Below are 27,450 nucleotides of genomic sequence, written 5' to 3'. Positions count from 1 at the left end.
CATCTCTCTCTGTTGTCTGATTCACCTTGTTAACTGGTATTGTTTTTTCAATAAATTCTAAACTGAATTGTGTATATAAAACATTTATAAATATTTCCAGTCTTCTACTAAAATTCTGAAGATTATAATTTTGTTTTACTAAAGCATATTTGGAAACATTCAGCCATAGAGAAATACAAACCATAGAAAACCATAGAAACTACAACACAGAAACAGGCCTTTTGGCCCTTCTTGGCTGTGCCGAACCATTTTCTACCTGGTCCCACTGACCTGCACATGGACCATATCCCTCCATACACCTCCCATCCATGTATCTGTCCAATTTATTCTTAAATGTTAAAAAAGAACCCGCATTTACCACCTCGTCTGGCAGCTCATTCCATACTCCCACCACTCTCTGTGTGAAGAAGCCCCCCCTAATGTTCTCTTCAGAATTTCCCCCCCCCTCACCCTTAACCCATGTCCTCTGGTTTTTTCTCCCCTTGCCTCAGTAGAAAAAGCTTGCTTGCATTCACTCTATCTATACCCATCATAATTTTATATACCTATATCAAATCTCCCCTCATTCTTCTACGCTCCAGGGAATAAAGTCCTAACCTATTCAACCTTTCTCTGTAACCGGCAACATCCTTGTAAACCTTCTCTGCACTCTTTCAACCTTATTTATATCCTTCCTGTAATTTGGTGACCAAAACTGAACACAATACTCCAGATTCGGCCTCACCAATGCCTTATACAACCTCATCATAACATTCCAGCTCTTATACTCAATACTTTGATTAATAAAGGCCAATGTACCAAAAGCTCTCTTTACGACCCTGTCTACCTGTGACGCTACTTTTAGGGAATTTTGTATCTGTATTCCCAGATCCCTCTGTTCCACTGCCTTACCATTAACCCTGTATGTTCTACCTTGGTTTGTCCTTCCAACGTGCAATACCTCACACTTGTCTGTATTAAACTCCATCTGCCATTTTTCAGCCCATTTTTCCAGCTGGTCCAAGTCCCTCTGCAGGCTCTGAAAACCTTCCTCACTGTCTACTACACCTCCAATCTTTGTATCATCAGCAAATTTGCTGATCCAATTTACCACATTATCATCTGGATCATTGATATAGATGACAAATAACAATGGACCCAGCACTGATCCCTGTGGCACACCACTACTCACAGGCCTCCACTCAGAGAAGCAATTCTGTACTACCACTCTTTGGCTTCTTCCATTGAGCCAATGTCTAATCCAATTTACCACCTCTCCATGTATACCTAGCGACTGAATTTTCCTAACTAACCTCCCATGCGGGACCTTGTCAAAGGCCTTACTGAAGTCCATGTAGACAATATCCACTGCCTTCCCTTCATCCACTTTCCTGATAACCTCCTCGAAAAACTCCAATAGATTGGTCAAACATGACCTACCACGCACAAAGCCATGTTGACTCTCCCTAATGAGTCCCTGTCTATCCAAATGCTTGTAGATTCTGTCTCTTAGTACTCCCTCCAATAACTTACCTACTACCGACATTAAACTTACTGGCCTATAATTTCTGGGATTACTTTTCAATCCTTTTTTAAACAACGGAACAACATGAGCCACTCGCCAATCCTCCGGCACCTCACCTGTAGACAGCGACATTTTAAATATTTCTGCCAGGGCCCCTGCAATTTCAACACTAATCTCCTTCAAGGTCCAAGGAAACACCCTGTCAGGTCCCGGGGATTTATCCACTTTAATTTTCCTCAAGACAGCAAGGACCTCCTCCTTTTCGATCTGTACAGTTTCCATGATCTCACTACTTGTTTCCCTTAATTCCATAGACTTCATGCCAGTTTCCTTAGTAAATACAGACGCTAAAAACCTATTTAAGATCTCCCCCATTTCCTTTGGTTCCGCACATAGCCGACCACTCTGATCTTCAAGAGGACCAATTTTATCCCTTACAATCCTTTTGCTCTGAATATACCTGTAAAAGCTCTTTGGATTATCCTTCACTTTGACTGCCAAGGCAACCTCATGTCTTCTTTTAGCCCTCCTGATTTCTTTCTTAAGTATTTTCTTGCACTTCTTGTACTCCTCAAGCACCTTATTTACTCCCTGCTTCCTATACATGTTCATACAACTCCCTCTTCTTTATCAGAGTTGCAATATCCCTTGAGAACCAAGGTTCCTTATTCCTATTCACTTTGCCTATTCACAAACCTTTTGTTACATGAAGTGGTAGGGGGTGGGGGAGGCGAAGTGACCATCATTGCATTCCTGGAAAACGCAAGTTGAATTAAGTAAATTTTGTGCTGGAATAACTAAGGGGTTATGCAGCAGCTGTGGACAGAAAGGAATTGTCAGCGTTTCAGGTTGAAACCCTGCATAGGAACTAGAAATCAAGAGGCAAGATGGTCAATGAGAAGAGGGGTAGCATGAAAAGATCCTACAGCGATTCGTGAGCTGAGAAGGGGTGGTAGGTGGCAGACAGGCAGGTAAGTTTCCAGTATTTGCAGTCTCTTGTGTCTCCAGAGTAAATTTTGTGTTCATTTTTTTTTTAAAAAGATAGCTTGGAAAAAAACCCAACGAGCCACACTGCCCAGCAACCCACCTATTTAGCTTAATCACAGGACAATTTACAATGACAAATTAACCTACTGACTGGTACATCATTGGATTCTGGGAGGAAACCCATGCTTTTCAAGGGGAGAATGTACAAACTCCTTGTAGATGGCGCCGGAATTGAACTCCAGACTCCAAAACACCCAGAGCTAATAGCGTCGCACTAACTGCTTTGCTACCATGGTACCTACAAGGTTCATCTATATTTCTGTATGACTCAATTCAAAGTACTGTAAAATCAAAGTGCAAAAATATTTCCAATTTATCAACTGCCCATGTTAATCTACATTCTTAATTCCACACAAGATCATTTTATTCTGTATCTTAAATTTCTGAGTTGTGATTTGTGAAACAAATTAGCCAAACAGCCATAATGCAGGGGTCATTTGTACGTTTCAAAGAGCAAATTGAGAATTTAGTGCAAAAAAGATTATGACCTATATCACTGCAATGTATATGGAAAATGTAAAGGCATAGAAGTGGGTCTTTCATCTCCTAGTATCTGATTTGCCATTTGGTAAAATTGATGACCTTTGATCTCTGCCATTTTTATCTTCTATTTCCATGTAGTGCAGTTTCATTAATGTCTGAAAATTTACTGATTTTGCTGTGCTCAGTCACTGATCTTCCACACCACTCTTAGAGAAGGTATTCCAATGATTCACTCCCCTGTGCAGAAAGGAATGTTTAATGAGATCATCTCTTATTCTTCTGAGCTCTCAAGGGTAAAGACTTAGCTTAATCTACATTCATGAAATAATCATTCCCTTCCAGTATTCAATCTAGTGAAACTTCCATTGCAAGTATATACTTTTCTGGGTGGGAGACAAGATCTGTACACGATTCCATGTTCCATCTCACCAGGCCCTATTTAATTGCAGAGTTCAAAAGTACGAAAAATTTGATGAATATATTTACATTAATATATTTTTTAATCTACAGATGCTAGAAATCTAAAAACAAAATATGCTGGAAAAATAGGGGAAAAAAACTAGGGTACAGCTGTAGATAAGCATGTTAACTTTGTAGCTGACCTACTGAGTATTTCCTGTATGTTCTGCTTATATTATACAAAAATTGTTTCAGAAAAGTAAAAGTTAATTCATGGCAAACGTGTGCACCTATAGCACTTTTAATGTGAAAGATACAAATCGTGGTTCTTCAATATGGATCACATTTTTTGCATAGAAAATCTGAAATCCTAAGAAGACAAAATTCAATGAACTAAACATTCTGTGAATTAAGCATAACCTACAAGCTGTATGGATTGCATTTGTCATAATTTCACACCACACTATAATAGTTTTTGTAAAAACCTAGGTGTCATTTTAAGCAACTACAATGTAACCTTAGTAGCATATGCAGGCACTAATGGTTATTACCCTTTGGTAGGTCGTAGATGTGAAATGGAAGTATTGCTATCGGTGCTGCTTTTAAGTTTTGGGTTGTATGGACGAACTATCTCCCTATACGAAAGATGGTGCAGATGGACTTTGCTTGCCAAGAAGATCTGAAAATGTCTTTGCCGAACTTAATTACAAATAACACTGGATCCTATGCTCTATGGGGTTTTCTGAAGGGCTCATACAGGGATAAACATTTACTTTTGTGGGAAGATCAACTCAATGAAAGATATGCTTTGGTTTGCCCAAAACTCGTTGGCCTTACACACCAGGTGATATCTGCAACTAAGTGCTGAATATGGGCACATTCCAAGGTACAGGAGTACCTGTTGAGCTGTGCAGCCATCACAAAGGCATTGTGAGGAAGGACCATAGTTTAGGATCCTGCCAATAACAGCTCCCCATTCTTCTGGTACAGTGTTTAAGTATGAAACATTAATACATTCCCTTACAATATAGTAATGTCATTAAATTGTTTGGCAAAGTAAAATAAGGAAAATGGCATGTCCTGACTGTATATTCAAGCTGTCACCAGATTATGAAGTCCAACTGATGGACACCATCTCCATATGAATGAACTCCCATGATATTAATTTCAAAAGTCCCTTCATTTTTAGCAACTGTTCATTCTTATCAGTCTTACTGTATGTGCTTTTGATGGTAATACTGTGGAGATATGATTGTTATACTGAGTAATTTTCATGTATATTCTGACTTGTGGACATAGATCAACATAGGAATGTCTGAGAATGGAACCCATTCATTCCATGAGAATGACCTGTACTGTATGTGTCAGAAATTTAAGCTTTTAGAAGTAAGTATTGGTTAAACCAGCTTTCCTAAAATTGTGAAAACCACTATCCTAATTTCTAATGTAGTTTAAAGTATCAGGTTGTAACTCAACATCCATAATATAAACTGCCTTCAATAGATAGTTCTATATAAAATAGTTTTGAGGAGGAACACATGATGAAAAATGAGTAGCCCAGAGTAATAGGTAGCATATTGTAAGGATGGTATATTGAACATACAAATCCATTACTTTCAACCAAATGCATGTCTGGAAAGAAAAACAGAATTAACATTTCCATTTTTTTCTTAGATGCTGCTAGCTCTGGAGAGTGTCAACGCTCAACATTTTCCATTTTTATTTCAGGTTTTCAGTGTCTGCAATTTTTAATTTTCTGTGTTTTTTAAAGACAAGTTATCTGCAGCAATTTAGACCATTTATTGTTTGATTATGAATGGCTCTATCTGACAATAATTTCATTTTTCTTATCATTAGTTTGCCCTTTTTGTGAGCAAGAATCCCATTAGTTTCTGAGTAAGGGTCAAGGATGCAAATGCGTATCATAAAAAGTCATTAACTTCTGTAGTTCACGACATATATTCAGTCACTGTTGTTCGTAGGTCTTGTTTGATCCTTGTAACTCTTGTGCTCTGTGCTGTCTTATCACAATTGTAAAGCCAACATGTTTGATAAAGTATTTGATTTTAAGCAATTAAAACTGATTATTATCATATTGAAATACAGATGGATATAATAGAACTTAGTGTTAAGCACTTTGCACGTGGATATAATCAAGCTTTGTAATATCTGGACCAAATGCTCTTGTAATTCAGACAAAATTGCAATGGTCATCACTTGTATAAGGTGACAAGTATATGGTAATCATCTTGCATTTCAGTTTTTGCTCACTTTCTTAGAAGTTCTATTGTGCATTAGCAAAATAAATGATGTGGAATTCTTTTCATAGTTTCTTTGGAAGTAGCATGGGATGTGAACTTCCACATAGGGTGATCTAACTACTTCAGCTTCTTTAATTTCAGTAGAATAACTGCAGAAAAGAAGTATTTGTGATTCTGCCACTGAGGTTACATAGTATGACTGAGAAAACTGCAAAAATTGTCTTATTAGGATTACTGTAAACAGTTTGATATTTGAAATTCTCTTTAATATTGGTTTAGAGCCAGTTCCGAGCATTTGAACATACAGCTGAAGAAGATAAGAGAAAAACAGTTCAGATTGAGCTACTTAAGCAAGAAAAATCTAGACTGATTTCACAACTAACTGCACAGGAGTCTGTGATTGATGGACTTCGGGCTGAAAAGAGGATCTGGGGACAAGAGTTAGCTCAACAAGGTGAATGTTTTACTTAACGAGATCAATTGGAAAAAATGTATATATAAATATTCACTCATTTATGTTTAACTTTAAATTCATTTGTTAACCTTCTAACAATTTAAAATAACTGAGAAGGCAAAATGCAAGAAAGCAGCATTATTTTAATTGCTGTCAAGAAACATAATAGTTTTTACAGCTCTGTTTTTCATTATAAAACTTCCCAAAAGTAAAAGGCATTAAACAATTGTGCAAACAAGTTGTATGTTATTTGGTGGAATGTACAGTACTTGGGTTTGTATCAACTAAAATTAACATTCAAAATTAATTTGTTGTCTTTGGTGCATTTGGAATCACTTGATGATGTAATGGTACGGCAAGGTTGTTGCAGAAAACATTGAGTTCCCACTGCTTGACCAGTTTGAACCATTGTTAGTGTACTAATTTACAAGATTATCAGGAACTAAGATTGACCCTCCCATTCTAGGATGTTTTATTCGGGCTTTCAATCAATTCATCAGTCAGCCATTGGGCAGGCAGGATAGCCATTGTGTTGCTGAACTGTCTTGTTCATTTTTTGTTTTATTGAGTCATATTAATGAAACTGTATCTCCTACACATGGCATTTTATAGGCAGCTTGACCCCTTTAATGAATTTTCTTTTCTATTCTTAGCTAAGGAAGATGATTGGCTTTGTTCTGATGCTTAACTATATACTGTAACTAGTTATTTAGTCAGATATAAGGACAAAGGACGTTAAGAGTTTCCATTGTGTTTGTGGCCATTTGTGGCTTTGCTGTGGTAGTCAAGATTTTATGATGGACCTTTGGAATGGGCGAAGTATAGATCGCATTCATCAGTTGGATGTAGACCTAAATTTGAAATATTATTATTTTAATTCACTCTTACCCTATTTCTCATAAGCAAACTAAAATTTAAATGTGGAACACAAATTAAGGCAAAAACAGATGGGTGATTGCTTCTTATCCCACCAGAGTGCACTGGTTCTACAGAATGGAAACGGGCTCTTTACTAAACCTGTGCTAAATGCAGTGCACTAGATTGGAAGAAGTGAGTGAATTACTAGTTCCCCTGCAATCATTGTTTAGGTCCCAAGGTGATGGGAAAAGAAGATGTAACTGAACAGGTGCTGGACTTGGTTGCATGGCAGTGTGCTGTGAGATGGGGAGTGGGAGGCATTTTGACACTTGCAACAGAGCCACAAATGGATGCAAACCTGTAGATCAAGCAGTCATGAACTGAATGGTCCATACACAATGCAGAGAATCGAAGATGTCGGAAATGGTCGATCATTTCAGGTGAAACAGTGAAGCACTTGAATTTATAATCTGGTCCATGGCATTCACAATTCACAATGTGGTCCCTCTACATTGGAGAAACCAAATGCAGTTTGCGCTGATGCAGCTTCCACGTTAATTGTCAATTCCACTCCATTTCTGACCTATCTGTTTGTAACCTCCTTCACTACTATCGTAAGGCCAACATAAACTAGAAGAATGTCATCTTATTTTAATGCAGTTGCAACCCCAGAAGTAACACAATTAATTTTCTGACTTTAGGTAACTCCTTTGTCATCATTTTCTGTTATGCATATGTCCCTGCTTCACCCTGTATCTCCTCGTGAACAATCAGTGGACAAGGCACTGAAGACCTGATTTGTTTTAACCAATGTCTGTATATAATCTTTTGTATTGTGCTCACACCTTTTCGCACCTCATCTCTTAAAAACTGTAGGACCTCCACTCCCCAGTTTTGAGGAAGGATCCCTGCCCTAAAACAATAGAATCTCTCACAGATGCTGCGTGACCCACTGAATCCTTCCTTCATTTCTGTTTAAGTTTCAGATTCCAGCATTTGTTGTTTTATTTGTTTTCAACTTTCTTGAAGAGCCTCCCAGAACTGAGTAATTTTAACAAAGGCCCCAACAGCCTTTGAGTTAATCAAGTTTAGTTTGTGTTCATTTGATCCATTGTCAAACTGCATCTTGCCCTGGTAACAATGGATAAAGATACTTCTAATTGGTGATCTTTATTAGCAGCATACAAAACATTTGCTCCTATATAGCTAAGGCATATTCTAATATACAGTGTTCCTGATACCATTCTGTGTCCCACGGATAGTTGTTAAATCAATGATTTGGTTGTCAAGGAAGCAACTTGCTGATAGTTTTGTTGGTTCTGACAGACCAGCTTCTCATTGATAAATTATGATCAAGATGCTGTATGTCTTTTGCAATTTGCTGCTTCACTTTGGAGCAAGTATTTCTCAAGGATGATTGGGGTCACTGAAATGGGTAGTTTGAGCAATGCAAGGTGAGGCATTTTGTATAATGTAAGAAGTTTCTGCTCTTCTGTGAACTTGACATGTGTAATTCTAACCACTACACTGTAAATAGAATTACTTGTCATTTGCACTAATTTGCATATAAATGGGTTATTCATTAGAAAGGTTGAAATGAAATTGAAAAACATCTACTAATGGATTCTTTAAACCTAGATGTTCACCCTGTATTAGACAGTAACATTTCTTGTGATGAAGTAAAGAAATGACAGGGTTTGATTTTACAGCTGCAATGTAATTATTTACAATAAACACATTCAGAATTGCAATATTGGTCATTAATACTACTAAACACATTATACTGAAATAATGCCAAGACACTGAAATACTGCCAATACTATTCATTAATAATTATCCATTATAAAGAATGAAGGTCATTCTGCTGAAGAAGCAACTATAATTCGGCTCTACTAATGTTCTCACTTGGAATCAACAGGCCACCCTGTAACCTTGCTGCACCTTCTGTTCCATTCTGCCTGTCACTGAAAGGGCAATCTAATTATCCAACAGATTTGCAAAATGAATTCCTATCAGTGCCGTTTCACCAGATTGTCCAAGAGGATAAGGTTGGCAATTTCAGACTGACTGAAGCTAGACACCTTATCCTATGTGTGCTTTATTGTCTTAATAATTTGAGAAGTTAAGCAACTAATAATGGTGATACTCTGTTATTTTTATCAATGCAATCAGTGCTTTCTTTAATCTAATTCAAGCTACCTAAAGTTAATCCTCTAGGAATTTAAGTAAAGTAAGCCATTTAAGAAAAAAAATCCAACATACCATTTTGAAACTTGAAGTCAGTGGTACTTGATGTGTTTTTTTAATCATCATCCATTGAATTTTGCGTCATGGGAATTTTACTATTGCCATTTCTATTATAATCAGTAAGGTTGTATCAAATTCCTCACTGCTGTTTGAATGACATTATTAACACATTTGTATTACATAGAGCAGCACTTACAATAAAATAGAGTAACTTGTTAATTACGCAATGCTTACTCAATAATACTTTGTTCGAGGGGTATCAATGAGGAAAGCAGAAAAAACAGTGATAAAATAATTAATAAAAGTAATTTTTATAATATATACAGAATCAAGTTGAATTTAATGTAGAATATGTTATATATCTATGGTTAATCTATTTGAAGTACTGCAATGTATTTTAAGAGCCTTTTTGATTATTCAGCAGTTAGTAAGCTTGTGTGTGTGTGTAACATTGTATTGCCATCTTGTGGTTTTATAAACAACTTTAATTTTTAGAGGCTTTATGGAAAATGAACCTTTGCACATCTGGTCAAGGAAACTTGCTACTATTATGTTTTCCACTTAACATACTGACTTGTAATTTCACCAGCCATTTAACCAATATCCTCATTTTAGTAAAGTCTGTAGTCGGCTTCATTTTTTCATAGGAAGTTTGATTTTACATAGGACTTCAAATCCACTTTCTTTAAGACTCTATCAAAATAAATGATGTACACAGTGTACACTTTAGCATTATTATGATTAGATACACTATTGAGGAATTAACCTAGCAGGACCCTTTGAAACATTCTGCAAAACTGTCCTCAACTTGAATTTGCAAACAACAGGAATTCTGCAGATGCTGGAAATTCAAGCAACACACATCAAAGTTGCTGGTGAACGCAGCAGGCCAGGCAGCATCTCTAGGAAGAGGTACAGTCGACGTTTCAGGCCGGGACCCTTCGTCAGGACTAACTGAAGGAAGAGTGAGTAAGAGATTTGAAAGTTGGTGGGGAAGGGGGAGATCCAAAATGATAGGAGAAGACAGGAGGGGGAGGGATGGAGCCAAGAGCTGGACAGGTGATTGGCAAGAGGGATACGAGAGGATCATGGGACAGGAGGTCCGGGAAGAAAGTCCACCAGAGAAAGCAGGATCTCCCAGTGGCCACACATTTTAATTTCACATCCCATTCCCATTGTGACATGTCTATCCACGGCCTCCTCTACTGTAAAGATGAAGCCAAACTCAGGTTGGGGGAACAACACCTTATATTCCGTATGGGTAGCCTCCAACCTGATGGCATGAACATCGACTTCTCTAACTTCCGCTAATGCCCCACCTCCCCCTCATACCCCATCTGTTACTTACTTTTATACACACATTTTTTCTCTCACTCTCCTTTTTCTCCCTCTGTCCCTCTGAATATACCCCTTGCCCATCCTCTGGGTTCCCCCCCCCCGTCTTTCTTCCCGGACCTCCTGTCCCATGATCCTGTCATGTCCCTTTTGCCAATCAACTGTCCAGCTCTTGGCTCCATCCCTCCCCCTCCTGTCTTCTCCTATCATTTTGGATCTCCCCCTCCCCCTCCAACTTTCAAATCTCTTACTCACTCTTCCTTCAGTTAGTCCTGACGAATGGTCTCGGCCTGAAACTTCGACTGTACCTCTTCCTAGAGATGCTGCCTGGCCTGCTGCATTCACCAGCAACTTTGATGTGTGTTGCCTCAACTTGAATTCATTTTTTTTCTCCAACAATTTGCAACCTCTCTTCCCCCCTGCACAATTATCTACCCCTATGAAGTCCTGCATTTTAGTGGATTCCTTCATTCTTGTATAACTTAACGTAATCTGATACTTCCCCATCCTATCCTCAAATAATTCTGAGAGTCGTGCACATGAATGCCATTTTTGTAACCTATGCTTGTTACTGTAAACTGTGTTGCTTTTAGTTTGGTATGTGATAAATTTATGTTTAATTTACAAATGTATGTAATTACCTAGAATATATCTGCCTTGCATTTCAAAAAGGGGTACCTCACCATTCTCCAATCCTTTTACAAAATCAGCCATCTCTGGCTCTGAGATATAACTTCTAGCATTCTGAAATTCTCCCTCCTCCGAATCCTACAATTTTTAAAATCAAATTGGCTTAGCCAGTTTTCCACTTCCATGGTAGTACTGCTCACCTTTTTAATAATGACTACAGATTCACCTTTTTTGCTATCCTCAATAAATACTTCTTACAGACATTTACCTAAAAAAGAAATTACTTCATCTTTTGGATTGCCCACAGATTGATATGCCTCTCCTATGAGCACACCTCACTAAACATCAACTTACAAAAATAAAATACCGCAGATGCCAAAAATAGAGAAGATATTGGAAGTACTCTGCAGGTCAGGCAGCATACTTATTTCAACCACTGCTTTGTACTTTGATAATTTTTTCCCCTTAAACTGCTTTTAAGGTTTAAATTTTTCTGTAGGTTATATCTCATCCTCATTCATTTTCTTCATTATATCTATAATTACGAGCATTATTCTTCATAAATTGATTGGAGTGAATGTATTTTGAACATTTTATAAACATTAAGTATAAAGTGCTGGATTTTTCAGTAAAATTATGATATGAATTTAGCTTCTAAGATCTAGATAAGCAGAACTAAAACTGAGATTCAGAATATTTTGATAAAAGGTAAGAACACTAAAGATGGTGAAAATCAGCGGCAGTATTAAAGGATTAGTGTATTTATATGCTAATGAATAATAGAAATTATTTTCACTAGCTGTTTTGAATATTAAAATTTTATTCATTTAATGACCATAAAGATCAATATAGGCTCGGTTTAAAGATGCACAAAATGTATTGGTAAACATGATGTATATCCACAAATTTAAAACTGGTCTTGAGTTCTATAAATTAGGCTTGGTGGTGCAAAATTGGCTTTCATGCTTACAGTAATTCAAATAACTGTTAACTTTGTATAACTTTGCATCTCTGAGTGCCTCCTACTTCTACTACCCAGGGTCGTCTTTGGCACAAGACAGAGGAAGACTGGAGGCAAGGATTGAAATGCTGACTTCAGAGGTGGAATCCCTAAAAAGGCAAAATGAGCAAGACCTAAATGCCTTGAAGATCAAAACAAAGATTTTGGATGATCAAACTGATACCATTAGAAAACTTAAAGAAGTGAGTTTCTCATTGTTAAAAAATACAATCTGCATATTAAGAAGCAAATTATTGCTGTTATACAACTTTCTCAGGAAAAAGTAATATTTTTATAAAGTAGTTAACTCCAAAGCATGAATAAATCTGAACTTTAGTGCTAAGTATAGTCATTTCAACAAAAATAATCGCATTTAGTGATTTACAAGAAAATTATCAAATAAAACTTGTCAGTAGCTATTGAATGATTGTAAGTTGTTTAGGAGTAGGTTTTAAAACACATTTGGAAAAGACGAAGAGAGGTATAGAGATAAAATTTTAAACATTATGACATTGACATCTAAAATGTATCCACTGGTTTGGAATTGCTCAAGGTAACTGTCCTAGTACAGGCAGTTTAAAGGGCACATTCACACAAAAATATATGCAATATTACCTAATACTCTTGCCTAAATTTTGATTTTTGATCTGGTGAGGAGGTGAATTTTCAGGTGATTGGATTGAAGAATGTTGTGTTTGGTAGATTAGTGTTAGAAACGTAAGCATCAAGGAAGGGATTTGAGGATGGCATCAAAGAAAATGTTGGTGGGGATGGTGCAGTGGAGTTAGAACAATGAACGCTAAGTAAGTGAGTTAACCTAATAGTTCAGGTTTAAATTGGTTGCTCTCTTGATGTAGTTAACTCCTTCACCTGTCTTGGGTTGGCTATCACCAGCTGCCTGTCCCTTGAAGCCGAGGTGAACAGCAGGATTGCCAAAGCCTCAACTGTCATGGCTAGACTGAACAACAGGCAGCTGACAAAGGCCAAGCTGTGTGTGTAGCAGGTGTGTGTGGTCAGCACACTCCTCTACACCAGCAAGGCTTGGATGCCATACATCAGCCAAGAGAAGAGGCTAAACTCGTTCCACCTACTTGCTCATCTTGCACATCTCCTGACAGGACAAAATCACCAACACAGAGGTTCCACAGCAGGCTGACACCACCAGCAACCACGGACAACACAGCCACAGATGCCGCAGAGGGTTGGGCCATGTCAAACGACTTCAGCAGGGATGATATTCCTAGGACATGCTCCTTGATGAGCTGAGTGAGGGTTACCACCCACAAGGAAGACCATGTCTCTGCGACAGGGATATCTGCAAGTCATCGACCTCAACACATGGGAGGAAACAGTTGAAGACCAGAGAGTGTGGAGAGCCGCAGTCAAAAGCAGTGCACAACATGCTGAGATAGCAAGGATCAACATGCTCATCACGTGAGCCTGAAGAAAATCCAGAGCTGCATCACCCAGAGCACCTTCCTCCTTCACCTGCAGCTGTTGTGAAAGAGACTGTCACTCGAGAATGGGACTGTACAGCCACTCTAGAAAGTACTAATAGCCCCAAGTTTATGACCCCAAGAACCATCAGGGAAGTGTCACACCATTGTCTTTCAAGACGTATGGATGCTGATGATGACGGTGTTGAAATTGGGATGATTTATTTGTTCCCTAGAGTGTCCAAGCATGATTTCAAAGAAGTTTTGCACGAGAAATGACATGCACTCAGGATTAAAATTGATCATTATCATGTTTATCATTAATCGTAGGAAAATGTTTTTTTTATTACACAACACTGGGAACACTGTTTTGAATTTATAAGCATAAATAATTCAGTGTACTATCAAGTGGGTTGCAAATTCATTATTCTATCCATCTTTTGAACATAGCTGGTGAATTAAATCTTCTTAATGGTCCATGACCGGATTGGAGAAGAAGATAAAGCTTGCACTGCATTTATTCAATAGGAATACTTTCTGTTGGGATTGCCTTCTAGTGTTATTATTTTAAAATAAGTTATTTGGCGAATAAACTCTGCCATCTTCTACAGGGTTGTAGTTGAATGACTTCATTTGCCGTAAATTTTGTGTGATTCTAAGGCAAGTCAGATTTAACTGTTTAATTAAATTTTGGAGAAAGTTGTAAAGAAAATCATTGAATTGACAATTAATTTCACTACAATTTAGGATATCTGTGGGCCTTCTCGCATTGTGTGCATTTGCAGTTTGTCCTCTTCCCGAATAAGCCTTCCATAATGAAAATGTTTGTCCTTGCAGGGTTTACAAGAAAGAGATGAACAGATTAGGAAAATACGTGAGAAAAACCTACAAGATCAAAGAAGCTTCCAGGATCAGTTAGAGAATGAAGCTGCAATATCACAAGATCTGAAGGATAAAGTTGAGAGGCTTTCAGAGCGGAAAAGTGAACTAAAGCGGCAGCTTGAAGAAAAAGAAGCTGAGCTGGAGGAAAAAAACAGGGCATTCAGGTAAATGTCAATATACTATTTTGACATTAAAAGTGATGTTTTCAATTGCATGATGTTGCAGTGGTCTATTTTAGATTTGATAAGTAATTATTCATAGTGGTTTATTAACAATAGACCAATTACATCAAGTTTCAAATCACCTACATACATGACAGTTGGCAATTGATTTATTATAAAATATACTACTATACTATACTTCCAGTTGTCTTTTCATACTAGCTGTCATTAATTTCTTGCACTGAATTATTGTGATGTACTTGAGCAGTATCTGAATGGCTATGTAAAAGCTGGAAAAATTCTACCCATTAATCTTTCCCAAGCTCTTCAGGCTCTAGTCATTAAGTTTTGTTTTACTTGAATGGATTCCTATAATTCTTTCTAGCAGCTTATCCATACCCAGCTAATTAGTTCTTTACCTGTACCTTTTTTTTTGCCTCGTATGTTGACTCTAGCTTGCTGTCAATGCTGAGTTGAAAGTTTGCTGATAGTACCATTGCAAAGATACAAGTATATAACCTAGGCTGCACTACTTGCCCAGTGGAGTATTAAGCCTTTTGAAAAAAGAATAGTGTTGTTCCCGCTGTCCTGACAATATTATACTGCCTGTTATATTATTTTATATAATATATAATATACAATATTATATTATTTTACTTGTTTTTTATGGTCAATGTGCAATGTTTCCAAGTGAACAACTTCGACTGAAGCTTTTCCATTTTGATATCGGAGATTTCATCTGAAATCAGTATTGACTATAAGAAATCAGAGAAATTAGATAACAATTATGTGAAGGTAACGAAGACAGGTTGTTAGATAAATGTTTGCAAGAGGCATGTGAAGCTTAGGATGCTAGAATCAAACAGAGCTCTTGAGGATTTTAAAGAAGCCAGAAATGAACTCAAGAAGGGAATTAGAAAAGCCAAGAGGGACTGTGAAAAGACCTTGGCAAGTAGGTTTAAAGAGAGTCCCAAGGCATTCTGTACATTGATCAAGAGCAAGAGGATAAGCAGGGCGAGGGACTAGTTGACCACTTGATTTTAACTTATTTAGTTCAGCACAATATTTTGGGCCATTCCTGCGCTATACTATTCTATTTTCTACTAGTAAATTATGACATCTCGCAGAAAGCCATGCTGGCTTTCATAATTAGGCCATGGTTTTCCAATGGTGCTGGTGTGGATAGCTTTGAAGACTGGCAAAGAACACAGCAGGATATAGATCAGTTACAGATAAGGGCAGAGAAATGGCAAATGGAGATTAACCCAGCCAAATGTGTCTTGTTGCACCTTGGTAAGTCAAATGTAAAGAGGCAGCACACTGGTAAGAGCAAGACCCCTAATAATTTTGCTGAGCAGCGGGATTTTGGGGTCCAAATTCGTAGCTCCCTGGAAGTTTATTTCTTAACCATGGGGTAGTTAAAAAGGCAATTGGCATACTTGCCTTTGTTAGTCGAGGCATTGAGTTCAAAAGTCAAGAAGCGATGTTGTGCTTTACAAAACTCCAGTTAGGCCACATCTGGAGAATTGCACAGAACACTGAGTGCCCCATTATAGGAAGGATGTTGAGGATTTGGAGAGGATGTAGAATGGGCACCACAGTAGCATAGCGGTTAGCATGACTCTTAAAGCTTGGGCGTCGGAGTTTAGAGTTAAACCTGGTAAGGAGTTTGTTTACATTCTCCCTGTGGATGTGTGGGTTTTCTCTGAGCCCTCAGGTTTTCTCCCATAATTTAAGGATGTACCGGATAGGTGAATTGGTCATTGTAAGGTGTCTTGTGAATAGGTTAGGAGTGAATCGGGGGTCGGGGAGGAAGGGCCTACCCACCCTGCTCATGGGCTGTTTGACCCGCTCCCATCAGGGAGGAGGCTGCATAGCATCCATGCCAGAACTACAAGACTATAAAACAGTTACTTTCTCCAAGTAATAAGACCGATCAACACCCCACCCATTAACTCCACCACTACTTTATTATTTCCTGTCATTCACCTTGCGTACAGCCTAGCATCACTTTATGGACATGCAATCAACCTATGTATATACACAATCTTATGATGTTTATTGTGGATTTTTATTCTTACTGTGGTCTTCATCTTGTTTTTTTGTACTACATCACATCCTGAGTAATAATTATTTTGTTGTGTGGAGGAAATGACATTAAACAATCTTGAATCTTGAATTATGAGATTTGGGGTTAATTTCAAAGGAGATGTGAGGGGCAAGTTTTAAGAATATTGGGCACGACATACTCTTTCTCAAATAGTGTCATAGGAGAATTTAAGTCCATCTGAGGGAATAAGAGGTCCTTACCTTCTCCTTTGCACTACCTTGATGTACTTATGCTTTCATATGGATGACATGTAAAACAAAGTTTTGCAGAGAGTGGTGGGTATCTGGAATACACTGTCTTTGGTGGTAGTCGAGATATGTTTAAATGTTAAGAACAGACTAAATATTCTTTTCACACATTTCTTTTCATTTACAAGTATTTTTCTAGGAAATGAACTCTGAAGTTTAATCATTGTATTTCAGTTTGTACTGTATATTATAATTGCAATCTTTGTCAATTGCCCTTCCTATCACAGTTTTATATTTTTTTTTAAATTATTACCTTTGTAATCAGTAAACTTTAGTCTGTTCAATCAGTTTGCTTAAGTGACTATAATAACATTGTTGGAGAAAACATTAATTCAATGAGCATATTACTAAAAATAGCGTAATCATTCATTCTCAAGATACACGCTTCTACTTATTGGGAGGTAAGTCTCTTGATCAGAAGTAATCCAGTCTGTTTAACAAAAATTGCTGTGAAACCATAGGGAAATGCATTAATTAAAATCCAAGAATTACAAAGTTACTCTATACATATTTGATAAAGGGTTATTAACGAACTAACAGATGCATCATGTCAAGTGAAGTTATTCAGCTTCCTTCAAATTAGACCATAAGACGTAAGAGCAGAATAAGACTTGGCCCATCGAGTCTGCTCCATATTTCCATCATGGCTGATTTATTATCTCCCTCAACACTATTTTGCTGTTTTCTCCCCATAACCTTTGATACCCTGACTTAACCAAGAACCTTCATTTTAAATACACCCAAAGACTTGTCCTCAACTGCTGTCTGAATTCTACAGATTTGTTACCCTCTGGCTGAAGAAATTCGTTCTCAGCTCTGTTCTAAATGGACATCGCTCTATTCTGAGGCTGTGCTCTCTGGTGCTAGAGTCACTCACTATAGGAAACATCCTCTCCACATCCACTCAATATAGGCCTTTCAATATTTGATAGGCTTTAATGAGATCCCTCCACCCCCCATTCTTCAAATTTCCAGCGAGTACAGGCCTAGAGTCATCAAATGCTTGTCATTGTTAACCCTTTTGTTTCCTGAATTATTCTCATGACCCTCCTTTGGACTCTTTCCAATGCCCGCACATCTTTCTTAGGTAAGGTTCTCAAAACTGCTCACAATACTACAAGTGTGATGTGACCATTGCCTTATAAAGCCTCAGCATCACATCCTTGCTGTTATATTTTAGTCCTCTCAAAATTAATACTAACATTGTATTTGCCTTCTTAAACCACCTACTCAACCTGAAAGTTAACTTTAGGGAATCCTTAACAAGGATTCCAGACTAAACTTGAATCAGTGAAGAATGTTCGACAACTGTGGCAGGGCTTGAATGCTATCACCTCTTATAAAATGAAAGCAAGTGACATGTGACAAAAGGACTTCACTTCCAGATGAGCTCAATGCCTTCTATGTTCGCTTTGACTGTCAAAGCATGGAGGAATGTTCATGAACTACCACAGGTCTTGATGACCTTCTGACTTCAGTCTTTAAGGTCGACATAACAGCATTCTTCATGAAGGTGGACCCACGGAAAACATCCAGCCCAGATGCGGTATTTGGGCAAGTACTAAGGACCTGCTACCAAAGTGCATGATCATGCGCTTCTTGCACTTTATTCCATCTGCCACTTATTTGCCCATTCTCCCAATGTGTCCAAGTCTTTCTGCAGACTCCCTGCTTCCTTAATACTACCTGCCTCTCCACCTGTCTTTGTCAATAATTTGAATGATGGAATTGATAGCTTTGTGGCCAAGTTTGCAGACAGTACAATGTAAAAAGATATAGTCCCAAAACCAAACCCTGCGGAACACCACTAGTCACTGGCAGCCAACCAAAAAAAATCCCATTTTATTTGCATACTTTTTGTTCTTTGCCCTCTGCTAGTCAGCCAATCTTCTATCCATGGTAGTATCTTTCCTATAATACCATGACCTCTTCCTTATTAAGCATCCTCTTGTGCATCATCTTAAGACCTTCATAAAATCCAAGTAAACAGCATCCACTGACACTCCTTTGTCTATCCTGCCTGTTGTTTCTTCAAAGAATTCCAACAGATTTGTTAGGCAAGATTTCCTCTTAAGGAAACTATATTGACTTTGGCCTATGGTATCAAGCACCTCCAATTACCTGAGACCTCACATTTAATATTTTACTTCATCATCTTCCGAACCACTGAAGTCAGGCTAACTGGCCTATAATTTCCTTTCATCTGCCTCTCTCCCTTCTTAAAGAGTGGAACAACATTTGCAATTGTTTTCCTTGAAGTGTAATAAAGATAGTAAGAAATATTTAGACGGTTCAGGTTGTAAATGCAGAGAGAGAAAAATAGGGTTTTAGGTTAATCACTTTTCAAAGCTGAGTATTTATAGCAATTTGTGCCTTTGCAACATCTGTTATGTTTTGCTTTTGTCTTTTGTATTTGTAGTGCTGTAAACAAGAAGTGGCAGGATAAGGCAGAGATACTAACCATGTTGGAAACACAGGTCAAACACATGAAAGAATCCTTTGATGCCAGAGAAAGGAAACTTGTTGAAGAAAGAGACAAAGCTTTAGAAGCCCAAAAGTAAGTTTTGGCAACAATAAGAAGTATCATCACTTTAGCTACTCCACTTGTTCCAAGAGTATAATATCCCACAACCAAGCACATCTTTTCCTCTCTTCCCTCCGCCCCCCCCCCCCCACCTGCTGGCACTTACCCTTGCAAGTCGAACAAGTGCTACACCTGCCCCTACACCTCCTCCCTCACTACCATTCAGGACCCTAAACAGTCCTTTCAGGTGAGGCGACACTTCACCTGTGAGTCTTTTGGAATTATTTACTGTGTTCAGTGCTCCTGGTGTAGCCTCCTGTACATCGGTGAGACCCGGCGTAGATTGGGAGACTGCTTTGCCAAGTATCTATGTTCCGACCACTTGAACAAGCAGGATCTCCTAGTGGTCACCCATTTTAATTCTGTTATGTCCAACAATGGCCTCCTCCACTGTCATGATGAGGCCACATTTAGGTTGGAGGAACAACACCTTTTATTCAGTTTGGGTAGCCTTTTATTCAGTTTGGGTAACACCTTTTATTCAGTTTGGGATGTTCAACCTGATGGCATGAACATCGATTTCTTAAACTTCAGTTAATGCCCCCCCAACCCCCCTTCTCCATTTCCCATCCCCTTTTTCCCTCTCTCACTTCATCTCCTTGCCCACCCATCACCACTCTCTGGTGCTCCTTCCCCCTTTTTCTTACTTCCATGGCCTTCTGTCTTTCACCAATCAATTTCCCAGCTCTTTACTTTATCTCTCCCACTCAAGATTTTACCTATCACCTGGTGGTTCTCTCTCCCCTCTCCCCACCTTTTAAATCTCCTCCTCACCTTTTTTTTTTTCTCCAGTCCTTGCCGAAGGGTTTCAGCCTGAAACATGGACTGTATTTTTTTTCCATAGATGCCGCCCGGCCTGCTGAGTTCCTGCAGAATTTTGTGTGTGTTGCTTGGATTTCCAGCATCCACAGCTTTTCTCTTGCTTGTCTCAATGTTATGTTTGCTTTCACAACTGCTATCCCAATCCCATACATTTTATCAATATTTGTTTAACATGTTCTAGTGGGTGGTTTTTTATATTTGCCCAAATTAACAATTTAATTTAAATATGAACTTTGCTGAAAATTTGATTCTTGATTTTCAATTTCAACTGCAAGAACCTTAAAATGATTTGTCAGTCTTACTGATTTACATTTTATAATATTGAAAAATTGGGCATGCTTCACAGAATTAGAGTCGAGAAATTAAATCATCCCTGGAGAAACATTTTGCAATCTGAGGAAAATGACTTTTATAAAAACATAAGATAAAATGCAATGGATAAATGCAATGTTATTTTTTAATTTTGCTTAATCCTAGTCAAAACATGGAAAATGTGATTCCTGTATTGCCACATATCTGGAAAAAAAAATCTTGTAATTTAAACAGTCTTTCTTAGCTAGCCAAACATCATACGGACCAACCACTCAAATTCATTAGTGCGTGAGGTCCAGGGTAGGCCTTCTGCATCTAAAGAGCTTTCCTTTGCTCCTTGCTGTTGCAGACTAAATAAAGAAATTATTTAAACCCCAATTGGTTGTGGAGATGGATTACAGGAAGCAAGGCCCAACAGGAGGACTAGAGAATAGAGCTTCAGAGCAATGGTCTGAATGTTCTGGAGTTCAGTATTCAATTCTAGTGCCATCTGTAAAGAGTTTGCACATTGTCCCCATGAAACGCAGTGGTTTCCTCTAGGAGCTCGGGTTTCCTCCCACAGACTGAAGACCTACTAGTTAGTAGGTTAATTGGTCATTGTAATGGTCCTGTGATTTGGCTAGTGTTAAGTAGGTGGTTTGTTGGCCTGGAAGGGCCTGTTTCACACAGTATCTCTTAAACAAATGAAATAAAATGGTTTGGATCAGAATTGGTATGTAGAGGACTTGGAAGGAAAGTGACTGTGAAGGATAGTGAATGGAGTGGGGTGGGGTGGGTTAAAGGGAGTTCATAACTGAGTCGGAAGGTATGATTGTTTCTTTAGGTCTAGGCACCAGGGCAGCAAATTTCAAAGTCCTCTGCAGGAGTGATGTGTAAATGGCACATGCTACTCGTGTGTAAATGAAAATGTCAACATTTCTGTGCATCAAATGCCTAATGGACCCCAAAGTAAAACTGCAGACTTTGTACACGAATCCCTATTTTCAATTACATTTCACTTTCTATTAAAATTGAATCAGGAAATGCCAAAAAAAAAATGTCCAAATTGATCCAATTTCAAGTCAGTAAAACAATTGCTTGTATTGGGATAAAAAGTATTACAATGCCACCATCTGGCCTAATGTGTATTTAGACACTGGCAAGTTAATTAGTTTTAATTTTAATGTTGAATATGGACATGGTCATTTATAATTGAAGAGTTGACTCAAAAAAGACTAACAGTAAAATGTAAAATTTTACCGCTAGGAAATCCTCTCAGACATTTGTAAGAAAGGAAGATATTGTTCAATATTTTACTTTGACTTAAAGAAAAGGACACTCCTCTTAAGCAAACTATGCTCAAAAATATCAAGAATTAAGTTTTATTCTTTTTCTTAGTTACAAGTTTCTTGGCCAAATTGTGAAAATCTCATTGATTTTACAGTTTGATTAAATTGCTTTCTGATTGAAATTTAGTACTGCTTATCTAATCTCCACCATTATTTATACGGAATATATTGCTAAAATAACATTTTGTTTTCGCTTGGAATAAGAGCAACAATCCACTGAAAATTGAGTTTGGCATTGAATACTTTGAATCTATTTGGAAGTACCACACAGAATCCCAATATAAGCCACAGAAGAAAGGTACAGTCGATCTTCACTAATCCGACTACCTGTAATCCGGTTCCTTCGATAATCTGGCACTGATTATGCTTAATGTGATCCTTCTGTAATTTGGCATTTTCACTAATCCGGCACTCCTCAGGTCCCAATGGTGCTCCTTCAAGTGTTCCTGCCCCACCTGTGGCAGGATTTGTGAATCCTACGTTTAACTCAAAGCTATAGAAATGGTCTGGAAGCAAGTCATTCTTTATCCTGAGGGGGTAGGAGGAGCTATCTAAAATGATCACAATTCCTATTTTAATGTACTAATTCTCAAAATAACTTCTACTTTGTCATATTTTTTTAAATCATCCAGTTGTGCATAAATTCATAGTTTCTTATTACTTTCATCCGCAGAAAGTGACTGACGTTTGCTTGAGTTTTATTTTTCATGTACAAATAATATATTTTTTGCAATGCTAAATATATTTAAAACATTTTAATGTGTGTTTGTCCAAAATCACCAAGGGCTGTAGCAGAAAAACTTCATTCCATGGATGATGCATTCAGGCACCAGCTTGAGGCTATACAGGTATCTCACCAGACCCAACTTCTGCAGTTAGCCAATGAAAAAGAAAAGGAAATTGAAACAGCAAAACGAAAGGTAACATTTTCTTCCTTGTACACAATAATCTACATAATACTTCATCACAAAATATCTTGCAAACAATGTAATTTAGGCATTGGTACTGTTCTTATTTAAGCAAATATGGCAATCTGTTTATGCATAGCACTCTTACAAATATAACTGGTAGTGCCATTCAGAAGGTGACTTGTGCGAGTAGCTTCAATGGAAATCTTCAAATATTCCCATTTTAGACTACTGCAGCTGAAATCCACAGCTACAGTCATGGACAGTACAGTAAGCAACATCGTTTTAAGGCGTTTTTAATAAAGCTATCACTACTCAAAATTTGATGAATCTTGGATGAGCCTCCGGGTGCACATGCAGTTCGCCTTTAAGACGGTGGAAGAGAGGATGATGCGCTGGATTAAAAGTTCTTTTAAGGAGAAGAGGGTTCCAACTTCCACTGCCATCTGTTCTGCTGGCACACACAAAATCACTGAGAAATAAAATCAAAGACCTCAGAGCAAGATTACTGCACCCAAGGGACATGGGGGACTGTTGTGTTTCTTGTTTCACAGGGTCTTGGTATCCTCCACCATTCCAGAGTCTGGGATGTAGCTCACTGTCTTCACGATTCACTGCCAAGATAGGACTGCAGAGTCTTTCAAAGGCAGAGGAGGTGGAGTATGCTTTATGATTAACTCCTCGTGGTGCACAAATACAGCAGTTATGTCTCAGTCCTGCTCACCCTACCTGGAACATCTAGCGATCGAAGGTCGTCCATTTGGAGCTTTCAGCCATCATCTCATTGGCAGTGTGCATTCCACCTCAGGCCTGTGTGAAACAGGCTCAAGACAGACTGAGCAACATAATCAACAGTCATGAAACAGCGCACGCTGATGCCTTCCCCATCACTTTGGGGGATCTTAACCAGGCCAGCTTGAAAAGGTCTCCAAGTAATTATGACCAACATATCACTTCTGGAACCAGAGGAGCAATGGACCACTGTTACTCTATTTTCAGGAACGTTTACCATACCATCCCACACCCATACTTCAGAAAGGCTGATCACCTCTGAATGTAGGCAGAGACTGAAGACCACAGCACCAGTAGAGAGGACAAAGAAGATATTGTCAAAGGAAGCAGAAGAGCGCTTTGAATCAGTGGACTGGGCAGTAATCAGGGATTCATCTTGAAGTCTGAATAGCTATGCCACAGTCGTCACTGACTTCATTAAAACCCCATTGTAGATGAGTGTGTACCTACAAAAACGTACTGTACAAACCTGAATCAAAACCCGTGGATGAATCCTATATATAAAAAAATTAAGGAAGATATAACAAGATGAAACCTAATTCCTTTTCTTGGTCTCAGTTCAAGGATTGAATCTATTAAAATGAACATACTGCCCAGACTACTATATCTCTTTCAGACCCTACCAATAGAGATGAACCAAAATCAATTCAATGAATGGAATAAGATGCTATCAAGATATATATGGTAAGGTAAAAGGCCTAGGGTTCGTCTCAAAACTTTGCAATTAGCCAAGGAAAAGGGAGGAAGGGGCCTACCTTCTGTTAGAGATTATTATTTTGCAGCACAGTTGAGAGCCATGAAATGCTGGTGCAACCCATCATGTGACGCTCAATGGAAAAACATTGAGGAGAGGATACTTTCCATCCCCATACAGGCAATTTTGGTTGATAACAACCTACAAAGTTACATAAATAATATTGACAACCCGTGGGTGAAATGGACTCTTAAAATGTGGAAAACTATTATATAAGAATATGAACTAGAGAGAGACATTGCAATTCTTAAATGGTGTGTATATGACTCGGATTTTACGCCGAATAAACTGGATACTAGATTTAAAGACTGGACAGCTAAAGGAATTACAGCTATTTGCAATACAATGAAAGAAGGAACAATGTTCAGTTTTGAAATGCTCAAAGAGAAACACTTATTAGAAAAACAAGACTTACTGGTATTTACAGATGCAACAGTATGTTAATAAGATGGTTAAAAATGTAACCAAGGCCAGTACATGTCTGATAGAGCAGTGGTCCCCAACCACCGGGCCGCAAAGCATGTGCAACCAGGCCGCGAGGAAACGATACGAATTGGCGATAGGAGTCAGCTGCACCTTTCTTCATTCCCTGTCATGCACTGTAGAGCTTGAACGCACGCGAGGTCATTAGGCATGCGTCATCCATGTCAGTGCGGGAAGAAGGTCAACTCCTCGAGCTTGCAAATGACGGTGGGCTGAAAAGTATGTTTGACATAACATCTCTGCCAGTATTCTGGATCAAAGTCAAGGCTAAGTATCCTAAGATAGCCACGAAAGCATTGAAAACGTTGCTTCCATTTCCAACATATCTTTGCAATGAATGCAACGAAAACTAAATTGCGGAATAGACTGGACATAAGGAACCCCCTTCGAGTATCGTTGTCTCCCATCACCCCGCGATGGCACCGTCTTGTTGCAGGGAAACAAGCCCAGGGCTCCCACTGATTCAGCGATATTGGTGTGTTGCAATGATTTTATATGTTCATACGGGGAAAATATGTGCTGTGTGTTTAATATCCAAACGTTACTTAAAATGTTATGATGCTATTGACTTATAAGTGACTTATACAGTAATTGACTTACCACTATATTCATGCGAGGAAAATATGCGCTGTGTGTTTACTATTAAATTTGTTAGATAAACCCTTTTAGAAACGAAATTGAGTGTATTAGCCACTAAAAAGTGACTTATAGTTGACTGATCGTCTATATTCTGGTCGTGATTAACACCGCCCCCCCCAAACAGAATCGCCAAAATAGATTTGTAGAAAAAAAATTGGCACGTACATGCATGTGCACACAGGTGCCCGCACAAAGCTTCATGGTAATTGTGGTCTTCTCGGGGTAAACACAATGTATTTGACGGTTACTCTTGTCCGTTGGCAACCCTACCTCCCCCCCCACCCCCACCGGGTCAGCCAGTCTGCAAGAATATTGTCAATAATAAACCGGTCCACTGTGCAAAATAGGTTGGGGACCCCTGTGATAGAGCTATTTAGAAAAGCATATAGTTCAGACAACGGTAGTAGAACAATTTCAAGCGTGTATAAGGGTTTGTCAAATCTTAAAACACATTCAACTTCATACATTAAAACAAAATGGGAGAAGGAAGGAGGGATAATAATATCTGAGGAAGACTGGACAATAATATGGAGGTATCAATGGAAGTGTACCAGTTCACAGAAATGGAGGGAGTTCGGGTGGAAAAACTTGATAAGATATTTTATTATACCCTCTCAGAAATTCCATTATGATAGTAACCCCACTGCTTGCTGGAGAAATTGTGGAAATCAAAATGCAAACCATTATCATATTTTCTGGGAATGCCCTGTTGTCAAAGACTGTTGGAGTGGGATACATAATGCCCTACAAGACATCTTTAAATGTGAAATACTCTTAGAGAGTAAGACCATATATTTTGGGTATGTACCTCAAGAATGGTTGAAAAGAGATAAATATTTAATGAATGTACTGCTGGTGGCTGGTAAAAAGACCCCTACCAGGAAATGGTTATCACAGGAGAGCCCAAATTTAAATGTATGTATGGAAATTACAATGGACATTTACAAGATGGAGAAGATAACAGCATCTGTTAATCATAAGTTGGAACAATTTTATTCATACTGGAAAAAATGGTTTAACTACATAACACCTCGTAGGCCTGATTTTATTCTCACAAGTCAATGAATATGTTGTTTAAAAAAAAGATCACTCCCTACTCTGTACATAGTTTTCTCCTTTCGATTGTTCTTTCTTTCCTCTCCTTTCTATAAGTGTATACCTCAGATAAATATGTGGAGATTTGTGACAAATATGATTATATGATATATATGTACAGTATCTGAAATGCATCTTATGGAAATGTTTGTTTGATGATGAAATTCAATAAAAAATAAATTACAAAAATAAAATCCGTGGATGAACCAGGAGATTCATAGTCTACTGAGGCATTCTGTGGCATTCAAGTCTGGTGATCTAGGACTATTCAAGAAAGCCAGGTATGACTTACGAAGGGCTATCTCAAGAGCAAAAGAACAATACTGATTGTGGTTTGAGGTGGAATTGGATGCACATAAACTCTGACAGAGTTTGCAGGCCATTACTTCCTACAAAGTGAAATCTAACATCATGAATGGCTGTGATGCTTCATTCCCAGATGAGCTCAAGGCCTTTTAAGGGCGCTTTGAGACGGTGAATAAAACTACAGCTATGAAGATACCTGCATCATCTGGTGACCTGATCGGCCTCTGAAAGCCTGTGCTAACCAGTTGGAGGGTGTGTTCAAAAAGATTTTCAATTTTTCATCGCTATATTTGGAATTTCTCACCTGCTTTAAAAGGGCAACAATCATATCAGTGCCCAAGAAGCACTGGCAGAGCTGCCTTAATGAGTTTT

The 27,450-nt window shown here is 38.3% G+C and overlaps 1 protein-coding gene across 2 annotated transcripts in view; it reads left to right on the top strand.

The window, feature by feature from the left end:
• lrrcc1 (leucine rich repeat and coiled-coil centrosomal protein 1) overlaps nucleotides 1–27,450 on the top strand; it is a 122,234-nt gene that overhangs the window by 90,935 nt on the left and 3,849 nt on the right. For both annotated transcript variants that reach the window (XM_063041355.1, XM_063041362.1), the window contains exons 15-19: nucleotides 5,974–6,148; nucleotides 12,258–12,421; nucleotides 14,492–14,700; nucleotides 19,475–19,612; nucleotides 22,886–23,021. In XM_063041355.1, the coding sequence (XP_062897425.1) occupies nucleotides 5,974–6,148; nucleotides 12,258–12,421; nucleotides 14,492–14,700; nucleotides 19,475–19,612; nucleotides 22,886–23,021 (822 nt within the window). The remainder of the gene's footprint in view (nucleotides 1–5,973; nucleotides 6,149–12,257; nucleotides 12,422–14,491; nucleotides 14,701–19,474; nucleotides 19,613–22,885; nucleotides 23,022–27,450) is intronic.

This window comes from Mobula hypostoma, chromosome 1, assembly GCF_963921235.1.
Source record: "Mobula hypostoma chromosome 1, sMobHyp1.1, whole genome shotgun sequence".
Lineage (NCBI taxonomy): Eukaryota > Metazoa > Chordata > Chondrichthyes > Myliobatiformes > Myliobatidae > Mobula > Mobula hypostoma.
The sequence above is the reverse complement of the archived record's forward strand: the minus strand, read 5'-3'. Positions and strand labels throughout refer to the sequence as shown.